This window comes from Osmerus mordax, chromosome 11 (assembly GCF_038355195.1).
Source record: "Osmerus mordax isolate fOsmMor3 chromosome 11, fOsmMor3.pri, whole genome shotgun sequence".
Taxonomy (NCBI): Eukaryota; Metazoa; Chordata; class Actinopteri; order Osmeriformes; family Osmeridae; genus Osmerus; species Osmerus mordax.
This window is the reverse complement of record NC_090060.1, coordinates 13101180-13121017: the sequence shown is the minus strand read 5'-3', so window position 1 is coordinate 13121017 and position 19838 is coordinate 13101180. Positions and strand designations below refer to the sequence as shown.

Sequence of the window (19838 nt, the reverse complement as noted above, 5' to 3'; positions counted from 1 at the left end):
TTGCCACCCCCCACCCACCTAGGTCTCAGTCCGTCAAAAACTTCAATTCACTCTGATTATGAGCACTGGTGTGCTGCTCAGTTTCTTCCACGCATGCTTTCATTAAGTAAGCAGTTTTAAGCATACACGCATGCTGCATATACATTACATGTACTTGAAACAATGCTTGGGGGTAACCAACCAGGGTGGCCTACCTTCATTTGAGGATATAAACACTTTTTGCTCTGCTTGAGTTATACAGAAGAGTTATTAAGCATCTATGGATGCTAGAATGCTGCTAGGAGTCCTATTATTTGTTGATGTTTGTTGAGTTTTCTGTTGCTTTTCTCTCTTGGATGAATGCCATGAATAAACAATGGTCAATTTAAATGTTCCTTCACTGGCATGGCAGCCCAGGGTGATCCTTTACTTCACTAATGTGAAATGGGGGATTCATTCAGAGCCTACATGGCCTCAAGCGGGAAATGAAGAAAATAAAAGAGAAAGAAACCCGGCCTGTCTTTGAAGCACAGGCTTTGGGGTTCACACGTCGTTTGTGCTCTCTTGGTCTCCCTCTCTCTCTTTCATTTAAAATGATCTTATCTAACAAAACTATTCAAATAACATTGCAGAACTCAAGTTATTGGAGGATCATTGACTGAAATGGTCACTAATGCAGCTCAGTTCTACCATAGACATAATATATTTGTCACAAATATTCATATTTTTTGTAATAATGGTATTTTACCGTATTTAGTCTTCATAATGAGGACAAATACATGTGTGTTACACCAGATTCTTTGAAAAAGACTTCCGTTGAGTTGTATAAATTACAGCACCTTTACAACTGAGATTTTCTTTGTAGGTAAAGGGCATGTTTGGTGGGAAAAGAGAAATGAATAGAAATATGATCCTCCTTTAAGTGAGGAGAATGTGGCCAAAGACAGTCTATTCGGCCAAAGTCAGTCTCCTGTTACAGCGAAGGCTATTCCTGATCACAGCCAAGAACACAAGACCTCTATATAGGAAGCTCACAAAAGGGATATTTTATGTCCTTGTCAAGTGCACTGCCTTCTTTGAATTTGTTCATTATTCGTCACAGCCTCATTCAATTCGTTTAAATAATTTGGTATGCAGGCAACACCTGAGCAAAATAGAACATGAACACAAAATTACTGTGCTTGTGAGCAAGTGTCAGATTTGTGTAGTCTTGGTGCATTTACATTTAACTAAACATAACCTCATCTCTACACTTAATCATTATGTGGTGTTCGGAATTGTGGGACACATTTTCAATGTTTACTAAAGATACAATGACATTTTTCAGCCATTAACTTTACAATACAGCCATTACTACACAATTGGAATATAGGGTGTGTGCTTATTGGAACTAATGAGACGTAATTCAACAATCTCCAATTAATTACCATCTTATAAGAAGGAATTATATTAATAATCACACACTGACATTTCTGAAAAAAAAAAGACCTTTATTGAGGACATTTTTGAATGTCAACAGCTGCGTGTTATTAGAGTGGTATTCAAAGAACAATAAAAAGACATTGTGACACAAAAATATTTTTCAAAACAAATACAGGAATACATACTACAAACCCAAAAATCCGATTTTTGAGTTGCACGCCTACATCACTACTCTCATACTGGTTTATAATCTTCCTAGATTGATAGAGAATAGGCAGAGAGATAAGGAACTACCACTAGAAATGTCAAACTTATGATATGTAGTGTTAACTTTAGAAAACAGGTGGATAACACTGTACATCTTAAAAACATTAAATATACACCGCCTTCTTGTTCAGTCTGGGTTTGTTTTAAGATGGTATATAGTGTATAATAAGGATAAATGGCATAAACAAGAATCCAGGCTCTGTTTGCAGACCAATTTACTCATCATCATCATCATCGTCGTCGTCATCATCCTCTTCCTCCTCCTCGTCGTCTTCGTCCTCGGCTGCAGCAGATGGCCCAGAGTCTACCTTACCCTTCGTACGGTAGGCAATTATATCCTGCGAAGAGACCAACGTCAGTGCCCATTGAAGGTCCTTTCGAATAACAGCACTGAATGCTAATGTATTGTAACATAACAGAAGACCTTTACAGTTTCAATTACACCATATACATACTGAACCATGCTCACCTTGTCATATTTTTCCTTCAGTTTGGCTGCCTTTTTCTCATATGGTTGCTTCTCCTCAGCTGAGGAGCTGTTCCACATATCTCCCAGCCTCTTAGCAGTGTCTCCAATTGACAACCCTGGAGTCTCGATCTTCACTTTGGGGCGGAAATCCGCACAGAAGATGAAGAATGCAGACCTGGAGAACAAAAACATGTATATTTCAATGGATAACTATTAACATTAGCAAATTATTTATATATTTGTGCAATCATGAGAACATTCTGAAGTGAATACATACGGAGGTCTTTTGGGGGCATTAGGATCCTTAAACCTCTTCTTCTTCTGCCCCTTCGGTGGAATGTAGTTTTTCATTTCCTTCTCATAACGAACCTTGTCTAGCTTTGCCATATCTTCAAATTTGCCTTTCTCTTTTGGGGTCAGGGGCTAATGACAAATGTAAAACACAAAGTGTAACAGTTCTGCTTTCCATGATGCAACTCTAGAAACCCTTGCTGGAATCCAATGTTGTTTACCTACCCTCCATCTCTCTGAGCACTTCTTTGAGAACTCTGCAAAGTTAACACTGGCTTCTGGATGCTTCTTCTTGTGCTCCTCACGACAGGTTTGCACAAAATAAGCATAGGAGGACATTTTGCCTCTTGGTTTCCTAGGGTCCTTCCCCATATTGGTTCTGCATTTAGACATACCTTTTAAATAAGCATTTTAAATACATATGAATATATACACTTTTTTAACACAAGTTATGCATATCTTCAAAAGCTGAAAATAATGTATCCATTAGTAAATTCATTTTCAGACACAACAAGGTAGACCTATTCTCAGAAGCTATTTTTTAATAAATTTGTATTTTTTTAATCATTTGTCTACGGAAATGTCTCCCCCACACCGCGAAATACTATTAATCGGCTGAGTCTAATGGCTGAAGTTGACTGTTGATCAATTTAATATATTGGTAAATGTCCTTGGATTCCATTCGAGACAATGATAAGAAAGTGAGTCATGTTAGGATAAACAAATATATCTAAGGCTAAATGTTGCGTTGATTCGCCCCAAAACGTAGTAAGTGACTGGCTTGCTATGCTAATTAAATTGATGTGTATACATTTCACTCGCTGTTAGATCATGCAATGACAGGTTAAATTCTACATCACATTCAGTCGGGCTCTGTGCTTTTAGCATAGCATTCAGCCTAGCTAATGTGACAGGGAAAATAATGGCTTCTGCGCTTTGTTCAAAACAGCTAGGCTATTTAAACTATCCGGGCAACTTCTCATGCGTTGCTAATAATACTACACAATTACCAAACAGTCATCATCTCGCTGATTGTTAAAAAGTAAAGGTGACACTGTGCTATTTGATTGCAACGTTATTTTTGAGGTGTTGTTTATAATCGTAATAATTTGGACCTACAGACGTAGCTTCTGCTAGTGCTATTGTTATTGAGTTGACTGAAATGTGGTCCAGACTAGAGCTAGCAAGATGGATACGCGAACATGTCTTAGCATGGGTATTTAGTAAACCATAAAAAATTACGGTGTAGAATGTAAGGACATCAACCACAGGTCCACACCATAGCTAACTGAAGACAATACAGACACTACCATATTGCAGTATGCGCGTCTGTTTTGCAACTAAGCTAACTAGCTAGCTACTCTTTGTTATCTATGCTGGGCCCGGTGCACTGCACTACAGTCTAGCTAACGTTATCGGCCCCAATAATCTATATTCAGAATATACTACACGTCTCTATTTTTGTTAATGTAAGTGCATCTAATTGAATTGCAAATGCACAATCCCAACAATATGTATAACGTGCTCGGGTGCTGTGATGTAAATACTCACCCTCAGATATATAGCTAGATAGTTAGCTACACTAGCTAGTTATCCCTGACGCTATGTAGTGTGAGACAATGGAACACAAGAAATCTCAATCAATGCGCGGTCTTTTCCTGCAGAGGGAAATGTGTGGGTTTAGCGTTTCAGGACACTCTGCATCCCATTGGCTACCGCCAACTCTGAATCTAATGTTATTGGCCAATTTACTTAAATCCATGAGGATGCTAGTAGAACCGTCTGAGAATGCTGAATGATTGGTCGTCTTTCAAGAAACGTATTTGTGTCTTATGGCGCAAAACTTGAGTTGGATTGAATAAACATAAAACACTTTAATGATAAAAAATCGACATTGATTAAATCAGTTTTTTTTTGTCTGGGGTTTGTGTTTGAACTTTACACTGCTTTATGCCTTTTCGACTATGAACGAACGAATAAAAAATCCGTGCCCGGTGCCCCCTAGAAACCATTTGCCCATGTGGGTGGGGTTTGTCAACGTTACACGATTATTTAAACAACTGCATGTCCCCGTAGAGTTACACTATGTAATCTTAGTCGATGCCTGCCTGCGATGAGGCATATGCTAGATACATTATATATCTCTTTCTCTCAATGGTCCTGGTTTGAAGTAGCCAGCCACGCTTCAGTCCATCCAAAGAGAAGTTCTTTGGGCCATCTAATCCTGAATCTTTCATGCGTCACTTCCCCCCTGCTGAGCATCCATCATCACTCAGTTTGTGTACGTCTCCCATAACAACACATTTCAAGAACCCTGTCTCAGGGCATTCATCGCGTTACGATGCAAACTCCAGAAGCAACATTTTTGGTTTTGATGTAATCACGACTGACTAGGTACAGTTTCCTACATAATACATAACCTAATGACTGCCTACATTCAATTAACCTGGACACGTTTGTGACTTGAATACACAGGTAGGATATGCACCAGATGCAGAAGGAATTAACGAAGACATGGTTGGATTTGGCTCTTGTGGCCCAAAATCAATTTGGCAACCAACGAGTGTGAGTCTTGACAAAAATGCCAGCCTTAGGTGAGTATCCTTGTGGTATTTCAACCCATCTCTGAATAAGCAGAATTACATCTTCATATGGTTTGCTGGCCAAACAATGTATATAGACAGGGATGGTTTAGGCCTACTCCGCTTGAGTGTCGATTAGAACGACCACGAATGGCGGAGTGATATGCCCGGTGGTTTGCACACTTGGCCACTATTGGGCCATTAGGCTCATGTTTACACTAGTTAGGCGACTCTTTGTGTTAGAAATGTAAAAAGGTATCCTGTTCTGATCATTTTATTAAATGATGGAATACATTTTTGATTTTTGGAGATGAGAAGCCGTGGTGGGACCCCTATGAGACATCTCAGAAAAGAGATTTTATTTACCGCCCCAATTCATCAACTCAAGTTATACGGTACGATAAACTAAATGAACATTTCACATTGATTACAGTTTTATATTTTTCGATTGAATCTTTGTCTCATTGTAGCCTGCGTTATACAGTAATGCAGATGTATTTCTTTTAGCCCGACAACAACAAAAGCCTTCAGAAACCCTTATTCGTTATGTGGTCCCGTGGGCTCAACTGTCTACAATCAGGACTTCCACTGGAAGCCAGTATGTAAACCTGACTGCATTCGTACAGGCTCTTCCTCTGGAAACAGGAGAAATAACCCTCATCCTAGCCAGGTACGTAGGTAGTTAGCTAGATAGGTAGAGGGCAGTCTACAGCATAGTTGGTAGAGGACAGTTTCCTTCCCCTCTTATGTTTCCCTTCATTATGAACAAGATTCCATACTATCACACAGAAGATTGCTCTAAGTGAAATGAATTGTAAAGAAGCTCTTGATTAAAGTATTGTAGCATTAATTCATGTCTAATCCTGCACCTTCCAGTCTTTCATGGTGTGGAGGCTGCCCAAGGGATCGAAACAATTGGCTGCAGATGGCCAATCTCAGTGGAAGAACCCTCCTTCTGAGGAGGAACTCCGTAATACCTTAACAGCTCAGTATCGCTCCACCTACAGGACAGACTTCCTGGGTGTCCCCCAAGGTAAAGATATAACCCAGAATGCAATAATATGGTCTATCACTATTATGAACAGAATTGAAAATAGTGAGTAAATTGCAACATGTTGCAACGTGTATTACATAAAACTATTGTATTGATGGGCAACATATTCCCTAAACTCCTTGCTCTTAAACATGTTAAGTCTTGATTCTCTTGGGACGTTTCTTACAGGATATCATAGGAACCAAACCATTCTTGCACCCCTGAGCTGCAAACAGCAGGCTCCTTATTCTATTCAGACCGAGATGAGGCACAATTACCAGGAGCCTAGACAAAAATCTGCACTTCAAGGCAACATGTCCCGATATGGCTGCAATGCTCTACATGAAGTGGCACCGAGGGGCATAGGTAACACTAGAATAACTGTTAAAATAACCTCTCAGCTGCAATTAGTTATAAAGACTCTCTGTGAAGGTCTATATTTTGTGTTTTGCAGTACCGACTGTTGTTCATAGTCATATCTACAATCAGGAGAATGCAGCACAGTTGACCACCTATGACAGACACTTTGGAGGGAAAACCACAGATGTCACCACTGTGCTTGGGGCTCTCCAACCCCAGGATCTCCAGCAGTTTTACAAACTTCTACCTGAAAGAGGTAGTGTAATATACACAGTATGCTGTGGAACACACCACAGCTATTTTAATAACTATTTTCTGAATGTAAATGTAATTTGATTTCTTGACAGATAAGGAGGTTGTCCAAACATTCCTGAGCAAAGGAACCCCTTCTAGCCAGGTGAAGAAAGTGACAAATATCCCCCCTAAATTATCCAAACCAGAAAGGTTGTCTTGCTGGCCTGGTCCCTTGTAGTGCAGAAACTGTCAACCACAGACCCTCTCAAGTCAATAAGAGTCTCACTGGATCTGGAGTGTTGATGTAGTGTGTGACAATAACAGGGTTGTTATTGATAATAAAGTCACTTGATCTACTGCAAAGCTACCTCTGTTCTTATGTGTAATTCATCAATACTGCAGCAATGTAATTTTATGGTTTTGATGTTTCACTTTTCTTTCAAAAGTTTGTTCAAAGAACGATAGGTTCTCTGTCAAGCTTCTAATGTAAATGTATTAGAAACATTTGTTTTTGTGATTTACAAGTCAAAATCTGATAAGCATTTAGATGTACAGAGTGTAAAATGCCATTGTTCATTGTATCTAGTTGTGATTGTTGTCGTGGCCTCGTTGGTTACCGAAGCGTCCCAACCCATCCAGGTATAATACTAGAGTTTCAGGTAATATGAGAGCATGCTCTGTGGGCAGGACTGTCAGAGGAACAAGCGTTCTCAGTCGGCATTTTACAGCTTCACCTTGGGAGATTGGAACTTTGTTGAAGAAATGCCGCTGTCCAAGGAAGCTCGTCCATCCTCGGCTGCTGGCAAATTGGAAACTCAAAATGTACCAAGGTAATTTTCATTGATTGGTTTGTCATGAGATACTTTGGTCTTGTTGCATTTAACAAGCGACCATAGCTGTTTTACGCAGGGTTATTGTGTAATTATTTTCATTTTCTTTGCTTGGGCGTCATGGTCCATATGAACTTTAATCTCAGCATGGAACAAGGGTTTAGACTAGAGGGTATTACCTTTATTTTCTCCCCGCGTTTCTTTGTTTTCCTCAAATGGGGCTCAGTCAGAGACTGTTTACTGTTGTCATGGGACTGGTAGCAGCCGTGGACATTTACCATATCAAATTGAAAGCTTAATTAATTGGACCACATATAATCCGATTTCCCCAGCGTTACTAAATTTAAGTGCTGTTATGTTTACCTCCTTTCAACCATTTGGGTAAACAAATGTAATTGCTACAGCAAGTTTGTTGCATCATTGCCTAGCAGTATTAAGCCAAGTGCAAACCCTCACAGTGAAGTTGTGCACAACCATAAACTACCACTGATATGTGTTACTTCTTATTCAGAACAGTCAAAATGTCAGGCCTTCTAGAGGCCTCTGATCCATAAAACGTAAAAAGTATTTTACTCATGCTACTACAGCCGTATCATTATATAACTCTGTAAGAACAACGAATGTGTGGACACTACAGAACCTTTTTCCTTTCTCCAGCATCGTAACTGAACTATGGGGCATAGGGGAGAAGAAGGCTAAGACCTCAGTGCAAGAGATACAGGGTGAGAGCGGGGCCCCCGGTGCAGACCTTGCGGGTTACTCAGAGGGCCGTAAGCGACAACCTCTGTGGCTTGTAAGAGAACTGCTGAAACAGGGTAACAGACGGCACTCTGTTACCCTGGGCGATGATGCCCACAACAATGGTCGCCTACCCTACAGAGCTGGTCCATATCACAGCCTCTGCAAACTCAAGGTACTGTAAAAAAAAGAGTGGAATACATATACAAACTCAAGGTGTCAGTAGAGTGTCAGTCGTATCTTGTTCCTGATTCATCTTACATTCCCTATGGACTGAAAGCTAAAGCAGCAGATCTACCTAAGGGGAACTAAGGCTGTGCCAGAAATGACATTTTCAATCAAGCTGAGAATCAATTTATTCATCGGCTTAAAGGGCAGCAAATTAGCTATGAACTGATGGCGGTGTTTGAGGCCATACAAACACAATTACTAAACCATCTGCTTAAAAGGATTCCCCAGTGATACAAATGATGGCTATCAACCTTATCACAAGACAGAGTAGTGTATTTCACTAGAATGACTAGGGGATTCGGCTGCAGGCAGGAATACCTAACCCCAGGTCTATTAAGTTAATTGGTTTTGGTAAACATGTACAATCTACTATCTACTCCATGATCTACTCCCATCCAAGCTGTGGTTGTAATCACAGCAATGCTCTGTTTCAGTTGACGATACAGAGTCAAGATGCCCAGCATACAGTAGATGCCCCTTGCTGCTGTCCGTGGGATAGCCAATGAACATGACAGCAAGAACTGAAGGATAACCAATAAATAAATGTGGAGACCAGTTGGTGTTGATAATGTTCTCTCTCTTGCGTTCTGTCCTTTGCCACTCTGTGCCATCATTCCTGTGTTTGACGGCCAACTTACAGTCTTGATAATTACAAGTAGTTTGTCATTTTCAGATTTCCCTCATAAATGATCTGGCAATGCGTTTTCAACATGTTCAATCAGAAGTCCATGGATGTGACCTGAGAGCGCTAAGACCTTGCTCTTATTCAGAGACCATTGCTTGATTATACAATTAACTCATAAGGCCAGGGGAGGTAGAGGGTTAGCTATATCTATGATTGCATTCTAGAGGAGTTGGGCTGTTTATTCCAGTTATTTATTAATGATAGATCAAAGAGTCTCTGAGGATGAAGATCCTGTTGCTAGGAGACTGTGTCAGAAGCAGCACCATTAACACAGAGCATGGTGTGTCATATCCCAGGAGTCTGTTTCTCTAGGTGCTGACATGGGGGCCCCATCATTCCTTGTGGCTGTATCACAGATCACCCCACTGATGTGTCATGTCACACATGTCTTGTTAATGAAAATGGTGGCTGTGTTTGCCCTCTCTCAGTCTCCTACCTTGCTTTGTATTTTTAGCGGTCAAAGTTTATTAACTGGCTGGTAAGTTGATTCTTGCATGTGTTGTGTGAATTTCAAAGGAGCAGTTGGATGTGTCTCATTTTGGTTGTGAACTCTGTATTCTGTGCATTTTCCAGAGGGAACACCTAAAAAAAATATTTGGCTTTGAGCTCAGATATTTTAATTCCATATTAATAGTGATTTTAATTGTATGTGTTTTCCTTTGTAATGTTATTGTTATATGTTATAAATTTCCTTAAAGATTGAACAGAGGGTTTCCCTTGGAGATCTTTTAAAACTTAAACTGGCTTTTGAGGTAAGATACTCCATTACTCTTTGCTATTTATTTGAAGTAGATTCCTAATATTATTGGGCATAGGTATGATGACACATTCTCATTCACAGGAGTTTGAAATCGATGGCTTGAGATCACTTGACACGATCAATTTTGGACTAATTGTGAAGAAGTGTTTAGGGTTACACAACATAGTAAGAGTAATTTAACTGAAAAGCACACATTTTAAAAACAGACCTTTCACATTTTTCTCTTGCTCTCTTTCCCTTTTTCTAATCTTTCCTGTTCTGTATATCTGTACTGAACTTTAAACATGGTTCATTGTGTTTTACACTTGATCAAATGATAATGAGTTAATTTGAATGTTCTTTAAATGTCACAGAACGATGCACAGATTCAAGAACTATTCATGAAGATCGATTATTCAGGCCAGGGGAGGATAGTCTGGGTGAGATAAAATTCATTTCTTCACCTTTTTGCTTTCAATAGAGTAATAATTGCCTGAGCTGTGTGTCCTGCCCATGTTTCTGTACTTCAGAAAATAATACAGCTATAATATGTGAGATGTTTCTGCTGTGGTAATAGCTTTTCTGAGGTCACAAGGCAATGCACCTGGACTCCCAGCTGGTCGTCATTGTCTTACTTGTGCATGCAGGATGAGTTCTGCACGTACATGCAGCTGGAGTACACAGAGAAAGAGGACTCTGTGACACGCACCAAACAGGTAGCCTTCACTCTGCCTGCCACCATCAAGGCCCTGTGCCATGGAGAACCCATTCTCAAGGTCCACTGCACCCCAGATGGCACTGTCATTACTTTGAGGGAGGACGGGGCTGTGTACTACTGGACTTCTGAGTTGCAACTGAAGAAGAGCAAGACTGTGTTTGTATGTTTGGTCACTAATAAAATAGTCTATATTAGATTCTGTCATGTTTTAGTGGGTACTGATATTTTTTTCTGCAGCACGAAAGACCACTAAATAGGAAACCAAAGTGGGCAACGGATTTGATCACAATGATGCAGTACAACAAAGTAATCATCGGAACTGGGTAATCATGTCACTACAAATTCACTATAAATAATTTTCTAACCTAAACTCACATAATGTTGATTCATGGTAGATAGTCATGTCTCTCTCTCCTGCCCTCCAGGGACAGAGAGATCCAATTATATGAGCTCTCTTCTCTGGAGCCTTATTGCCAGATTAGTGCACTGGAGACCGTGCCACTGAGGCTAGACTATTGGTGAGTCTCCAGCACACACTGATGGTCACATGTCCGAGAGGCCATCTTCCATGCAGTCTCAAATGAGATTACTCTGGTCATTTTTTCTTCTTGTTCACAGCTACACTGGCCCTGATGAGTGTTGTATTCTGTATGGAGATGCCCAGGTAGCACGTCTCTCTGATTGACTACAGATGCAATTATTAGACAGGAATTGTTTATGGAATAAGACTCAGCTAATTATGAAATGTTGTTTTGTCTGTCATCTAGGGTTGTGTGAATATTATATTGATCAAGTCTGTTGGTGAGACACTGAGGTAAATACACTCTCAATGTATTTTCAATACATGGCCTAGCAATCAGACACTTCTGATCAAACTAATAGGGTAATACTGGTTACTGGTGTGTGGAATGTAGAAATGCAGCCATGGCAGCTCAACACTGCTTTATACCTTCACAAGAACTCTGTAGAATCATTTATTCACAGAATGTGGAAGAAGTTACCAAAGATTGAAAATGTGCCCAACATTGGAATAGACATCGCTGTTCTTAATCCAAATGTGACTTATATTTGCTGGAAAGTCCATGAAGACTGGGTGACAAAGGTAATATTTTGCTCTCACCGCAAATATGTTTTTTTGCCGCTCAATGTTGACTTTTTTATTCCATTTTTTATTCCACTCAAACTAATTAAACTAAATTAAACTTTTGGAGAATGTGTAATTTATTTCCACACTGAATGTGCTATTCACTAAATGTTTCTTTTACATTTTAGGTTAAATACTTTCAAAATATTCGCGCTGTTGTGTCCACCTCCAACCATGAAGGCTCTGCTCTTGTCATAGGTAATGTCCATGTTTCTACTAAGCTGTACTGTAAGAGCATGTTTAACATTTAACATATAACCTGTCAACAGAATGTATTCCTAAATGCTTTTTAATAACATTACTCTTGGCTTATGATGGAGAGTAAGCGCTATAAAGATAAAACAGTAATTAATAACAGCACATTTGTATTCTATTTGATGTGCCAATGTAAATACATTTATATCAGTCTGATAAAATAGAGACAGAGGAGGCTGACTCATCTGGTAGTGTAAGTTATGTGCAAGTTATGTGTAAGTGCTGGTGCATGAAAAGGAAATTCAATTTCTGTCCTCCACTAAAAGGCTGTGTGCTCCCGTCAACTAACATTGAGCGGCAGATGAGGGAGATCAGAGAGGTGTGCCGGGAAGGTAAGGCCAAGAAGGTACTTGGGAACTGCACTCCCCAGCCTCGGGCAGCAGGTGACCAGACCGTCTTTACAATCTACAAAGGGGTAAAGACCTTTGACCTCTCTAAGAAGCACAACCTCCTGGTGACAGGTGGGATGGATAGACTCCTACGGATGTGGAACCCTTATGTTCCTGGGTGAGTAACAAAGAAAGCAAGCTTTCTTTTAACAGTAAGCTTCACTGTTGGAGTGGAGACAGCCTGTGAAAGGCTTAAGAGCTGTGGATGTCTGACATTGGTATAAAGGTCATCTGTCGGTATTCTAACAACACACAATTACCCCATACCAAACCCATCTGACAGGAAACCTACTGGCATCCTTAAGGGCCACTCTGCCCCCATTTTCTACCTCTGCATCGTGTCCGAGGAAAACCGCATCCTCTCCGTCTCCATGGACAATGTTGCCAAGGTAACATCCTCTCATCGTCCACCCAATCAACACTTATTTACTCATCAAAATAACAGAAGGGATTATAATGTTTATTGCTTCAGATCTGGGATATTCAGGATCAGTGCTGTCTGTTCACTGCTCATCCCAAAGCAAGTCAGATACGTGGAGACATGTCTGCATGCATCTACTCTCCTTCAGTAAAATGCCTCTACGTCTCTTCTGACTCTTTAGCACTGCTCTCACTCAAGACGAGGTTGGTGCCTTCATCTCGCTCCAACACCTGGGGGGTTGTTTTGAAATGCAAAGAGAAGCTATGGCAGGAAACTCTTTTATGATGGATTAAACAAAACCACATTAAACGTGGATTCAGTCAAGGATAGTGAGGGTCTTTATATGTGGGCCTTCAGGTAAACTATTATACCTTTTCCAATTTCGCTTTTCAGTTTTATTTTACTTATTTCTCTGCAATTTCAGGCCTCAGCCCCAGAGTCATGTGGTCATGTCCCACAAGGAGCCGGTGTTGTGCTGTGGTTACAGCCAGCAGTTCCGTCAGGTGGTCAGCTGTACCGAGGGTTCTGTGAGTCAAACTCCTTCAGAAGATCACATCCTGGCAGTGCAGAGGCTGCTGCTGCCACAAACATGATGTCATACATGAATCCTATTATCAATCATCACACCATGTTTTGTTTATTTGACTCTAGGTTGTGAAAGTCTGGGAAATTGATACAGGAGATCAAGTTTTTGAGTTTGGTGAAGCTCATGGACAGTCTGCCATCACATGCATGACCTTTGACCACAGAGGAAGGAGGTCTGTGGGGGAAATTATCTTAGTGGTGCATTATTGCATGTGCCAGCCAGCTGATGGATACCGTGTCGTCTCCCTTACAGACTGGTCACAGGGGGAAGAGATGGCTGTCTAAAGATCTGGAACTTCAACAATGGCCAGTGTTTAAAGATACTGAAGAAGGGTGTGTTAATATAATATATTAATGAACTAATAAATGTATTAGGCCTCACAGAGATGTGTCATGTTTGTTAAAAGGAATGACTGTTTTTATTTGTTAGATGGTGAATCCAGAGAGGTGTGTGACTGCAGCTATCTGACAGTCTACAGAAACACGTATGTAACCATGTGTGATGTATAATCTGTTTGTAGTAAATATCCTTTGTTTAAAAACAATTCCCACAATTTTTTTAAAGGTATGTGATGTCTGTCGGTTGGGACCGGAAAATTGACATTTACTCTGTAAGTATGAATGTGATCTGAATAAGAAAGATAATGTCTTTGATAACAGATTTTGTTAGATTTCATACAGTTTTATTCAGTATTTTATCGGGTTTCCCTGGTTACGGTCATGTGCAATCCTTCTTTAAACTTGTTCTCATTCTTGGGTTTGCAGCTTTAGGAAACAGAATTTAAGCCCAAATGTAGTGCTCTGGTATAAATAGCATTTTGGGAGACATACTGAACATTTAAGTGTTTTGTCATTGCATTGTATTGTCTTCTTGGAACATTCATAAAGGCTTGTTCAAAAGATTATCAATAAACATTTCTAAAGAGCAGTAATGTAATTCCATACTTCACCCAGTGCATCATGTATGTCTTATAGTTTCCTAGTACCTCAGAAGTACGGAACATGCAATCATGCATCTCATCATGTGAAATTACAGCAGTTTTACCAGTCTCTATGTTAATGTTACAGGAAACTCCTGAAGACTCCCATCAAGTCCAGAGACCTCTGCCCCCATGGCAGGATGACCTGGTGATCACACGACTAAACACCATCTTTACAGAAGCAAGCTTTCTGTTTGAAATCAAGCCACATGCATTATAGCTGTTGATTCATGCCTGCAGTCTCTCATTATACAGTAATGTGTTGATGTTCCCTGATGTCCTCAGAAGAATGGTCACAAGGAGGACATCATGTGTATAGCCCAGTGTCCACCCTCCCTCCTGGCCACCAGCAGTTATGATGGGGAAATCATTGTGTGGAATCTGTTGTCTGGACACATTCAGTGTCGCTATAAAAACCCTCCACCACCTCCCCATGAAGACCTGCAAGGTAGCACATCCTGCTCTGTGAGCAGACAGAACATTAATGCTCCTAGTGAAATATTAAGATGGCGTTCATGGACATTGTCAGAAGACCACAACGAGTCATTTGTTATCAAACCCAGGGTCAATAGAGTTCCCATGAAAGACTGAAAGACATTATATTCAATCTGAATGTTTATTTTCTGAAGGAGTGGATACAAGTGTTCCCAGCATCCTGTTTCTGCAGACCCGAGCACTGCATGTGGGGTTTTCCTCCGCAGCTTGCCTCGTCTCCTCTGGTTCCAAAGGTCAGTTATATGGAACACATAATTCATGTAATTTATTGTAGAGCTAAATCATGAATCTAATGATTAATTTCCTTTGTTTTTTTTAAGGTTGCATTAATTTCTGGAATGTGCTCAACGGTGGGAAATTTGTGGCCAGCTTTGAAGCAGTATGTTTAATCAGAGGCCACTTGTTCTTGGTGTATATATAAGGCTAGGCATGTAATCACAGCATGGTGTCATTGTCCTACAGTCCAGATTTCAGCATCAGATCACCAAACTAGCTGTGACAAAGGATGACACATCACTCTACGCAGCCGACCAAGCTGGCTTTGTCTATGTTTATGACATCAAGACATATGCACTTGGCACAGGACATACACTCCAAACACTCCAAGGTTCGTGTTTATCAGGAGTGGTTTGATGAAATAGATACAGATAAGACTCTTAAGTGTTTAGTTTTCATGGAATATTGATCTCTCCAAACATCTTTGTTTAAGCAGCTAAAACCTACTGGCGAGCTCATACTAGCAGCATTACTGGGTATGTTCAGGGATTAACAAGGAACGATCTTTCACATGTATCTCATGATAAACTCTGCGTGTGTTAATGGTTGGCCTTTGCATCTTCTTAAGTTTGCAGATTGTGGACAGTGATCAAGTAGTGCTTACCTCCTCTGTAGACTGCACGGTCCGTCTGTGGAGCTCCAATGGACAGTTCATAGGTAGGGCTGGTTGGGGTCATTACTTTAGTTTCCACTTTTCTTACTTAATTTACATAAAATTAACAATAGCTAGATATAGTTGTTATTGCGGAGAATGTACTGCCCCAGGCCTCGACGGTTCCCATCCTATATTATGGTTTCCCTCCAAAGGAACATTTGGTCAAGCTGAGAACTGGAGTCTCCATACCCCATCCTCCTGGAAACACCCGTCTGTACCCTACGAGGTCTTGATGGATCCCCTCAGCATGCCTGTTCATCACTTGCTGGATGGAGAGAAAAGCATGGTGGATGTCACAAACACAGCTGTAGATGACATTACTGCAGCAGGGCCAAAGGTGAAATTGAATTTTACATTTAATCCCTGCTGCCAATGCAACCCATGTTAAATCTTTATGGTTTTGTAGTGCTCATTTCTCTCTTTCAAATCATTCCTCTCTCTCTTTCCCCTCTCCCTCTGTCTGCTTTTTGTGTTGATCTGCCCTGCTCTTGAGATGCATTAGCAGTCAGACTCGAACAGCAAGTTTAGATATCCTTCAGTTACCATCAGCGATACAGACATTGAGGAGGAGATTAAAACCAGGAGTTACCCTGAAGAGCAAGGGAAACGGTGAGTTAAGATGATCAGTTCACGTAAAAGTCAAAGTAAACAACTAACATATTCCTGCTGCATACTCAGTTTGTTGTCTCTTGCATGTCAGACTCCGTCATGAAATATTTAAGCACACCAACAAGCCACCCAACCATGGAGGTCCCAAAGCCTACCATACCCTGAAGTACTTTGATATCAAAGCAGCTCCAGCCACCTGTGAGAGGCCTGATCTTTCTCTTGCTGGAATCGATCCTTTCATATCCAGCCCTGTGGACCTAGAGCCTCCACAGACTGTCCATGTAGGCAAAACATGAATGTTCAGATTACCTGGATTACCATGAAGTCAACATGCCTCAAACGTGAATCTGTAACAACATCTCAAGTGAAGACGTGATATAATACAAAATGTGTGTTCATAGTTTTTCTTTTGTATGTTGTTTTCATAGTAGCCTACAGTAGTCAAGATCTCATATGAACTGTAATTGGGAGACTTTCTGTCTAAGAACTGAGCTTGGAGGGCTCGTGGTTAGGGTGAAGAGTATTCTGCTTCATATCTTGAGTTTCTATCACACAGCGAGTGCTCCATGCCCTGCTCATCAGTGGGAGCATCTAGAGTGCAGTAAGTGCAGCTGCCAGTCATGATGAAGCAATTAAATCACAGAAGGATGACGTATCACATATATACCATGGGTTGTGCTGTTGTCACCCATCACTTTTACGACAGGTGAATTCTTTTAAAAGAAGCAATTAAAGGGACAATACAAAACACGTAATGAAACATATATATATATATATATATATATATACAGTTTTGTCCCTATAAACCCTATAATCCTATAAACAGGTTGTGGAAGTTAATGAGGCCCTCTGAGAGTTGGTTAGCAACACAGGCAGCTCAGTGCCAGTGGAATGTCAATTTCTAATTTTGCAGCGGCCGGCTACTTTCTAGCCAATTATGTTCCTGCAATCTTGTTCCAGCCAATTGCATTCAGTATGGCAGGTCCTCCTCCTTGTCTTATTTTGTGAAACGACTGTCAATCATTATCGAGCTTGAGGAAAGAGCGGAAGTTCAGACAAGAATTGGGGGTGCTGTTCCTCCTCAATAATAAATCAGGTCTCATAACAAATATGAGGGAAATGTTATCTACCTGTTAATAGATTGTCATAAAATCTGCTTATCAGAATCAGAATTCGGTTTATTCGCCATGTATGTAATACAAACACAGAATTTACTGTGGCAGGGAGGTGCAAACACTAAACATATACGAATCTTAAATTAAGTAAAAGTACAAAATTATAACTATTTTTAAGAGCTAAACAATCTAAGAATACAACAATTTAAATATAAAATAAAATATATATAAAAATAAGAATAAGAATGAGCAGCGTGAGTGGTCAACATCTGATACTGAGATAAGGTGGCTTATGCATACTGTAATTGCCATATATTATATATATATATATGTGGATGCACAGAAACAACTGTCCTAGAAGCAGGAAGATGTTTTACCAATCAATTAATCCGATTTTTTTATCGAAACGATGGTCCTACAAGCATACAAATCAGGCGAAATTGCAAAGCTCTTAATGTATTTTACCCTAGTTATTTAAGCCTTGTGGAATCAGCCACACATCTTGGCAACACACTGCCTTACTGAATGTGCTTAAATCACACTGAATGGGCGCTGAAAAATAAAGTTTTTCATACCCTGTACAAGATGTTTTGGTACCAAAATACACATTAATTAGGAAATACATTCTCTCTTAAATTGAGAGATCCTCAAATCACACTCAGCCTCCTTGAAAATGAGCACTTGCTGTGCTCATTTTCCGAAGGGAAGAATGTTGTTTATTATAAAGCTTTTTCAGTCACTTAGTGTTTCATTTTATTGATCTGTGAGACAGATGCCAATTAGGGATATTTCTGTGAAGTACGTCTGGGGGATTGGACAAATGGTTGTAAGCAGTAAGGGAATATCTTAAAATCTCTTGTGACTGCCAAACTAAATGTACTTTCATTACCAGTCAATTAAGATAACCTTTTGCTTATTTATTATGGAAAAAAACACCTACAGTTTTAAAGGAAACTTAAGATGGGGCTCCTCCAGTTTGAGGTCAAAACATACTGTATTCTAGGTATTCTTAGTATTACTCCCTCTCTCTTCCCTCTTTCTCTCTCTCATTCTCTTTCTCTCTCTCTCTCTGTCTCTCCTCACCATTTCCTCTTGCATGAGGCATAGATTAAAGACTAAGGAAGGAATTAAAGAACGAGTGAATAGAAACATTTAAGTTATCTTGACAGGTCAAATGTGCTCTTACAGAGTTATTAGTCACCACAGTGCATCATTTTACCTCTTAGTCTAGTTGATCATTGTCTTTCTCAATTCCCAATTTCCACATCAGTTATGCAGCACAAACATAACTTCCTACCATCAGGTTTTAGCAGGGGATTATTCGTCATTCAACATCTGTTGAAAACAATAGTTTCCATTGCAATTTGTGGCTGAGACAGATCTGCTGTGTCTGAGAAAAGGCTATATTTAGACAAGTGGTTCTTGCCAAACACCGAAAGACTTATAAAGATAATATAACCGTCTGTCAATAGCCCATTATGTAAAATATAATTGAACAATTGTATATTCTGTATCATCTGAAAAGGGTGGAGGGGTGTATATATCTCAGGGGTATCTAATCTCATGATTGTAGTTTACCATGTTGTTTGGGGATGATGTGCTTCAGGGAAATTATTTTGAAGAACAGGATGCTGGGAATAGGAGATTAAAAAAACATCTTTATATGCAGGTGGAATATAACACTAGCGATAGGAGAGAAAAGAAATAGGAGAAAAATGCCAGGATCTAATTTTACATGAACAGTTTCATATTTTTCATGCAGCATTTGCAGAGCAGATGTATTATTTGATGAAGTTCAGGTTAACGAAGCAGGTGTTCCATAGGGAACAGTGGCATGCCTCTGCTTCATTTACATGAGGTACAAGGGCTACAATAACATCCTTCGGTAATAGGCTATCCCAGGGTTTTAGGTTGGTATAGGTGAAGCTCCCTGTGACATTGCTTGTAAATGGAGCTATTCAATTAGATTTGAATTCAGACATTGGCAGCTGAGCCAGTGTCTTGGGGAACTGACATCACAGCTCCCCTAATCAGGCCCAAGATCCTTTACAATAAGTAGCTCTTCCCCTCCAGATCATAAGCCTTAATAACCATAACATGTATGAACAACTCAATTCTGTAAGGAAGTTTTAGTTGAGTTGCTGCTTATTAGTTTCTGGAGTTACACTTCTGCTGGAGAATGGGACTGGGACCTGGACTGTCCTATTTGAAGACCAATTCTTGTTTTTCTGTTTACAAGCCTTGGGACTGTAGGTCCTGTTTGTATTCTAGGCAACAAGAAAGAAAGAAACCTACAGGTTTTATTAATGTTTCATTGGATAGTGAATCGAGGACGT

General features: G+C 40.0%; 3 protein-coding genes across 7 annotated transcripts; 2 read left to right on the top strand and 1 right to left on the bottom strand.

Moving 5' to 3' along the window:
- Positions 1 to 1448: 1448 nt before the first annotated feature.
- On the bottom strand, positions 1449 to 4125 carry LOC136951679 (high mobility group-T protein-like). 2 transcript variants are annotated; one of them, XM_067246228.1, is made up of 5 exons: positions 3980 to 4125; positions 2654 to 2807; positions 2415 to 2560; positions 2138 to 2312; positions 1449 to 2006 (listed from the first exon to the last, which is right to left on the bottom strand). In XM_067246228.1, exons 2-5 carry the CDS (start codon positions 2798 to 2800, stop codon positions 1884 to 1886), a joined length of 591 nt encoding a protein of 196 aa, XP_067102329.1. In that variant the 5' UTR covers positions 2801 to 2807; positions 3980 to 4125; the 3' UTR covers positions 1449 to 1883. The 2 variants fall into 2 exon arrangements, with proteins under 2 accessions (XP_067102329.1, XP_067102328.1); XM_067246227.1 differs by having other exon boundaries at positions 2654 to 2823; positions 3980 to 4124.
- On the top strand, positions 3061 to 6995 carry LOC136951678 (testis-expressed protein 26-like). Of its 4 annotated transcripts, none has more exons than XM_067246223.1 (8): positions 3061 to 3129; positions 4904 to 5022; positions 5321 to 5405; positions 5518 to 5680; positions 5887 to 6043; positions 6233 to 6409; positions 6498 to 6659; positions 6751 to 6995. In XM_067246223.1, the coding sequence occupies exons 2-8, from the start codon at positions 5010 to 5012 to the stop codon at positions 6873 to 6875; spliced, it is 882 nt and encodes a 293-aa protein (XP_067102324.1). In that variant the 5' UTR covers positions 3061 to 3129; positions 4904 to 5009; the 3' UTR covers positions 6876 to 6995. The 4 variants fall into 4 exon arrangements, with proteins under 4 accessions (XP_067102324.1, XP_067102323.1, XP_067102325.1 ...); XM_067246222.1 differs by lacking the exon at positions 3061 to 3129 and adding an exon at positions 3147 to 3196; XM_067246224.1 differs by lacking the exon at positions 3061 to 3129 and adding an exon at positions 4682 to 4709.
- Positions 6996 to 7399: 404 nt separating this feature from the next.
- On the top strand, positions 7400 to 17240 carry wdr95 (WD40 repeat domain 95). The gene is made up of 31 exons (XM_067246683.1): positions 7400 to 7467; positions 8125 to 8380; positions 9820 to 9873; positions 9963 to 10046; positions 10235 to 10300; positions 10508 to 10738; positions 10816 to 10901; positions 11004 to 11096; positions 11197 to 11242; positions 11346 to 11392; positions 11563 to 11680; positions 11851 to 11920; positions 12244 to 12484; positions 12650 to 12755; positions 12839 to 12990; positions 13212 to 13314; positions 13439 to 13545; positions 13626 to 13705; positions 13803 to 13857; positions 13938 to 13983; positions 14441 to 14500; positions 14638 to 14800; positions 14982 to 15080; positions 15168 to 15226; positions 15310 to 15454; positions 15557 to 15599; positions 15692 to 15780; positions 15931 to 16115; positions 16281 to 16387; positions 16479 to 16668; positions 17214 to 17240. Exons 1-31 carry the CDS (start codon positions 7400 to 7402, stop codon positions 17238 to 17240), a joined length of 3276 nt encoding a protein of 1091 aa, XP_067102784.1.
- The last annotated feature ends 2598 nt before the right edge of the window (positions 17241 to 19838 follow it).

Bases quoted from the DNA above. Each gene is read 5' to 3' on its own strand.
- wdr95 (XM_067246683.1), top strand. From the start codon at position 7,400: ATGCCGCTGTCCAAGGAAGCTCGTCCATCCTCGGCTGCTGGCAAATTG. The intron at 10,301-10,507 runs GTGAGATAAAAT...TTGTGCATGCAG, and splicing joins GCCAGGGGAGGATAGTCTGG to GATGAGTTCTGCACGTACAT. The intron at 16,116-16,280 runs GTGAAATTGAAT...GAGATGCATTAG, and splicing joins TTACTGCAGCAGGGCCAAAG to CAGTCAGACTCGAACAGCAA.
- LOC136951678 (XM_067246223.1), top strand. The intron at 6,410-6,497 runs GTAACACTAGAA...TGTGTTTTGCAG, and splicing joins AGTGGCACCGAGGGGCATAG to TACCGACTGTTGTTCATAGT. The intron at 6,660-6,750 runs GTAGTGTAATAT...ATTTCTTGACAG, and splicing joins CAAACTTCTACCTGAAAGAG to ATAAGGAGGTTGTCCAAACA.
- LOC136951679 (XM_067246227.1), bottom strand. From the start codon at position 2,821: ATGTCTAAATGCAGAACCAATATGGGGAAGGACCCTAGGAAACCAAGA. The intron at 2,561-2,653 runs GTAGGTAAACAA...ATTTGTCATTAG, and splicing joins AGTGCTCAGAGAGATGGAGG to CCCCTGACCCCAAAAGAGAA. The intron at 2,313-2,414 runs GTATGTATTCAC...TTTGTTCTCCAG, and splicing joins AATGCCCCCAAAAGACCTCC to GTCTGCATTCTTCATCTTCT.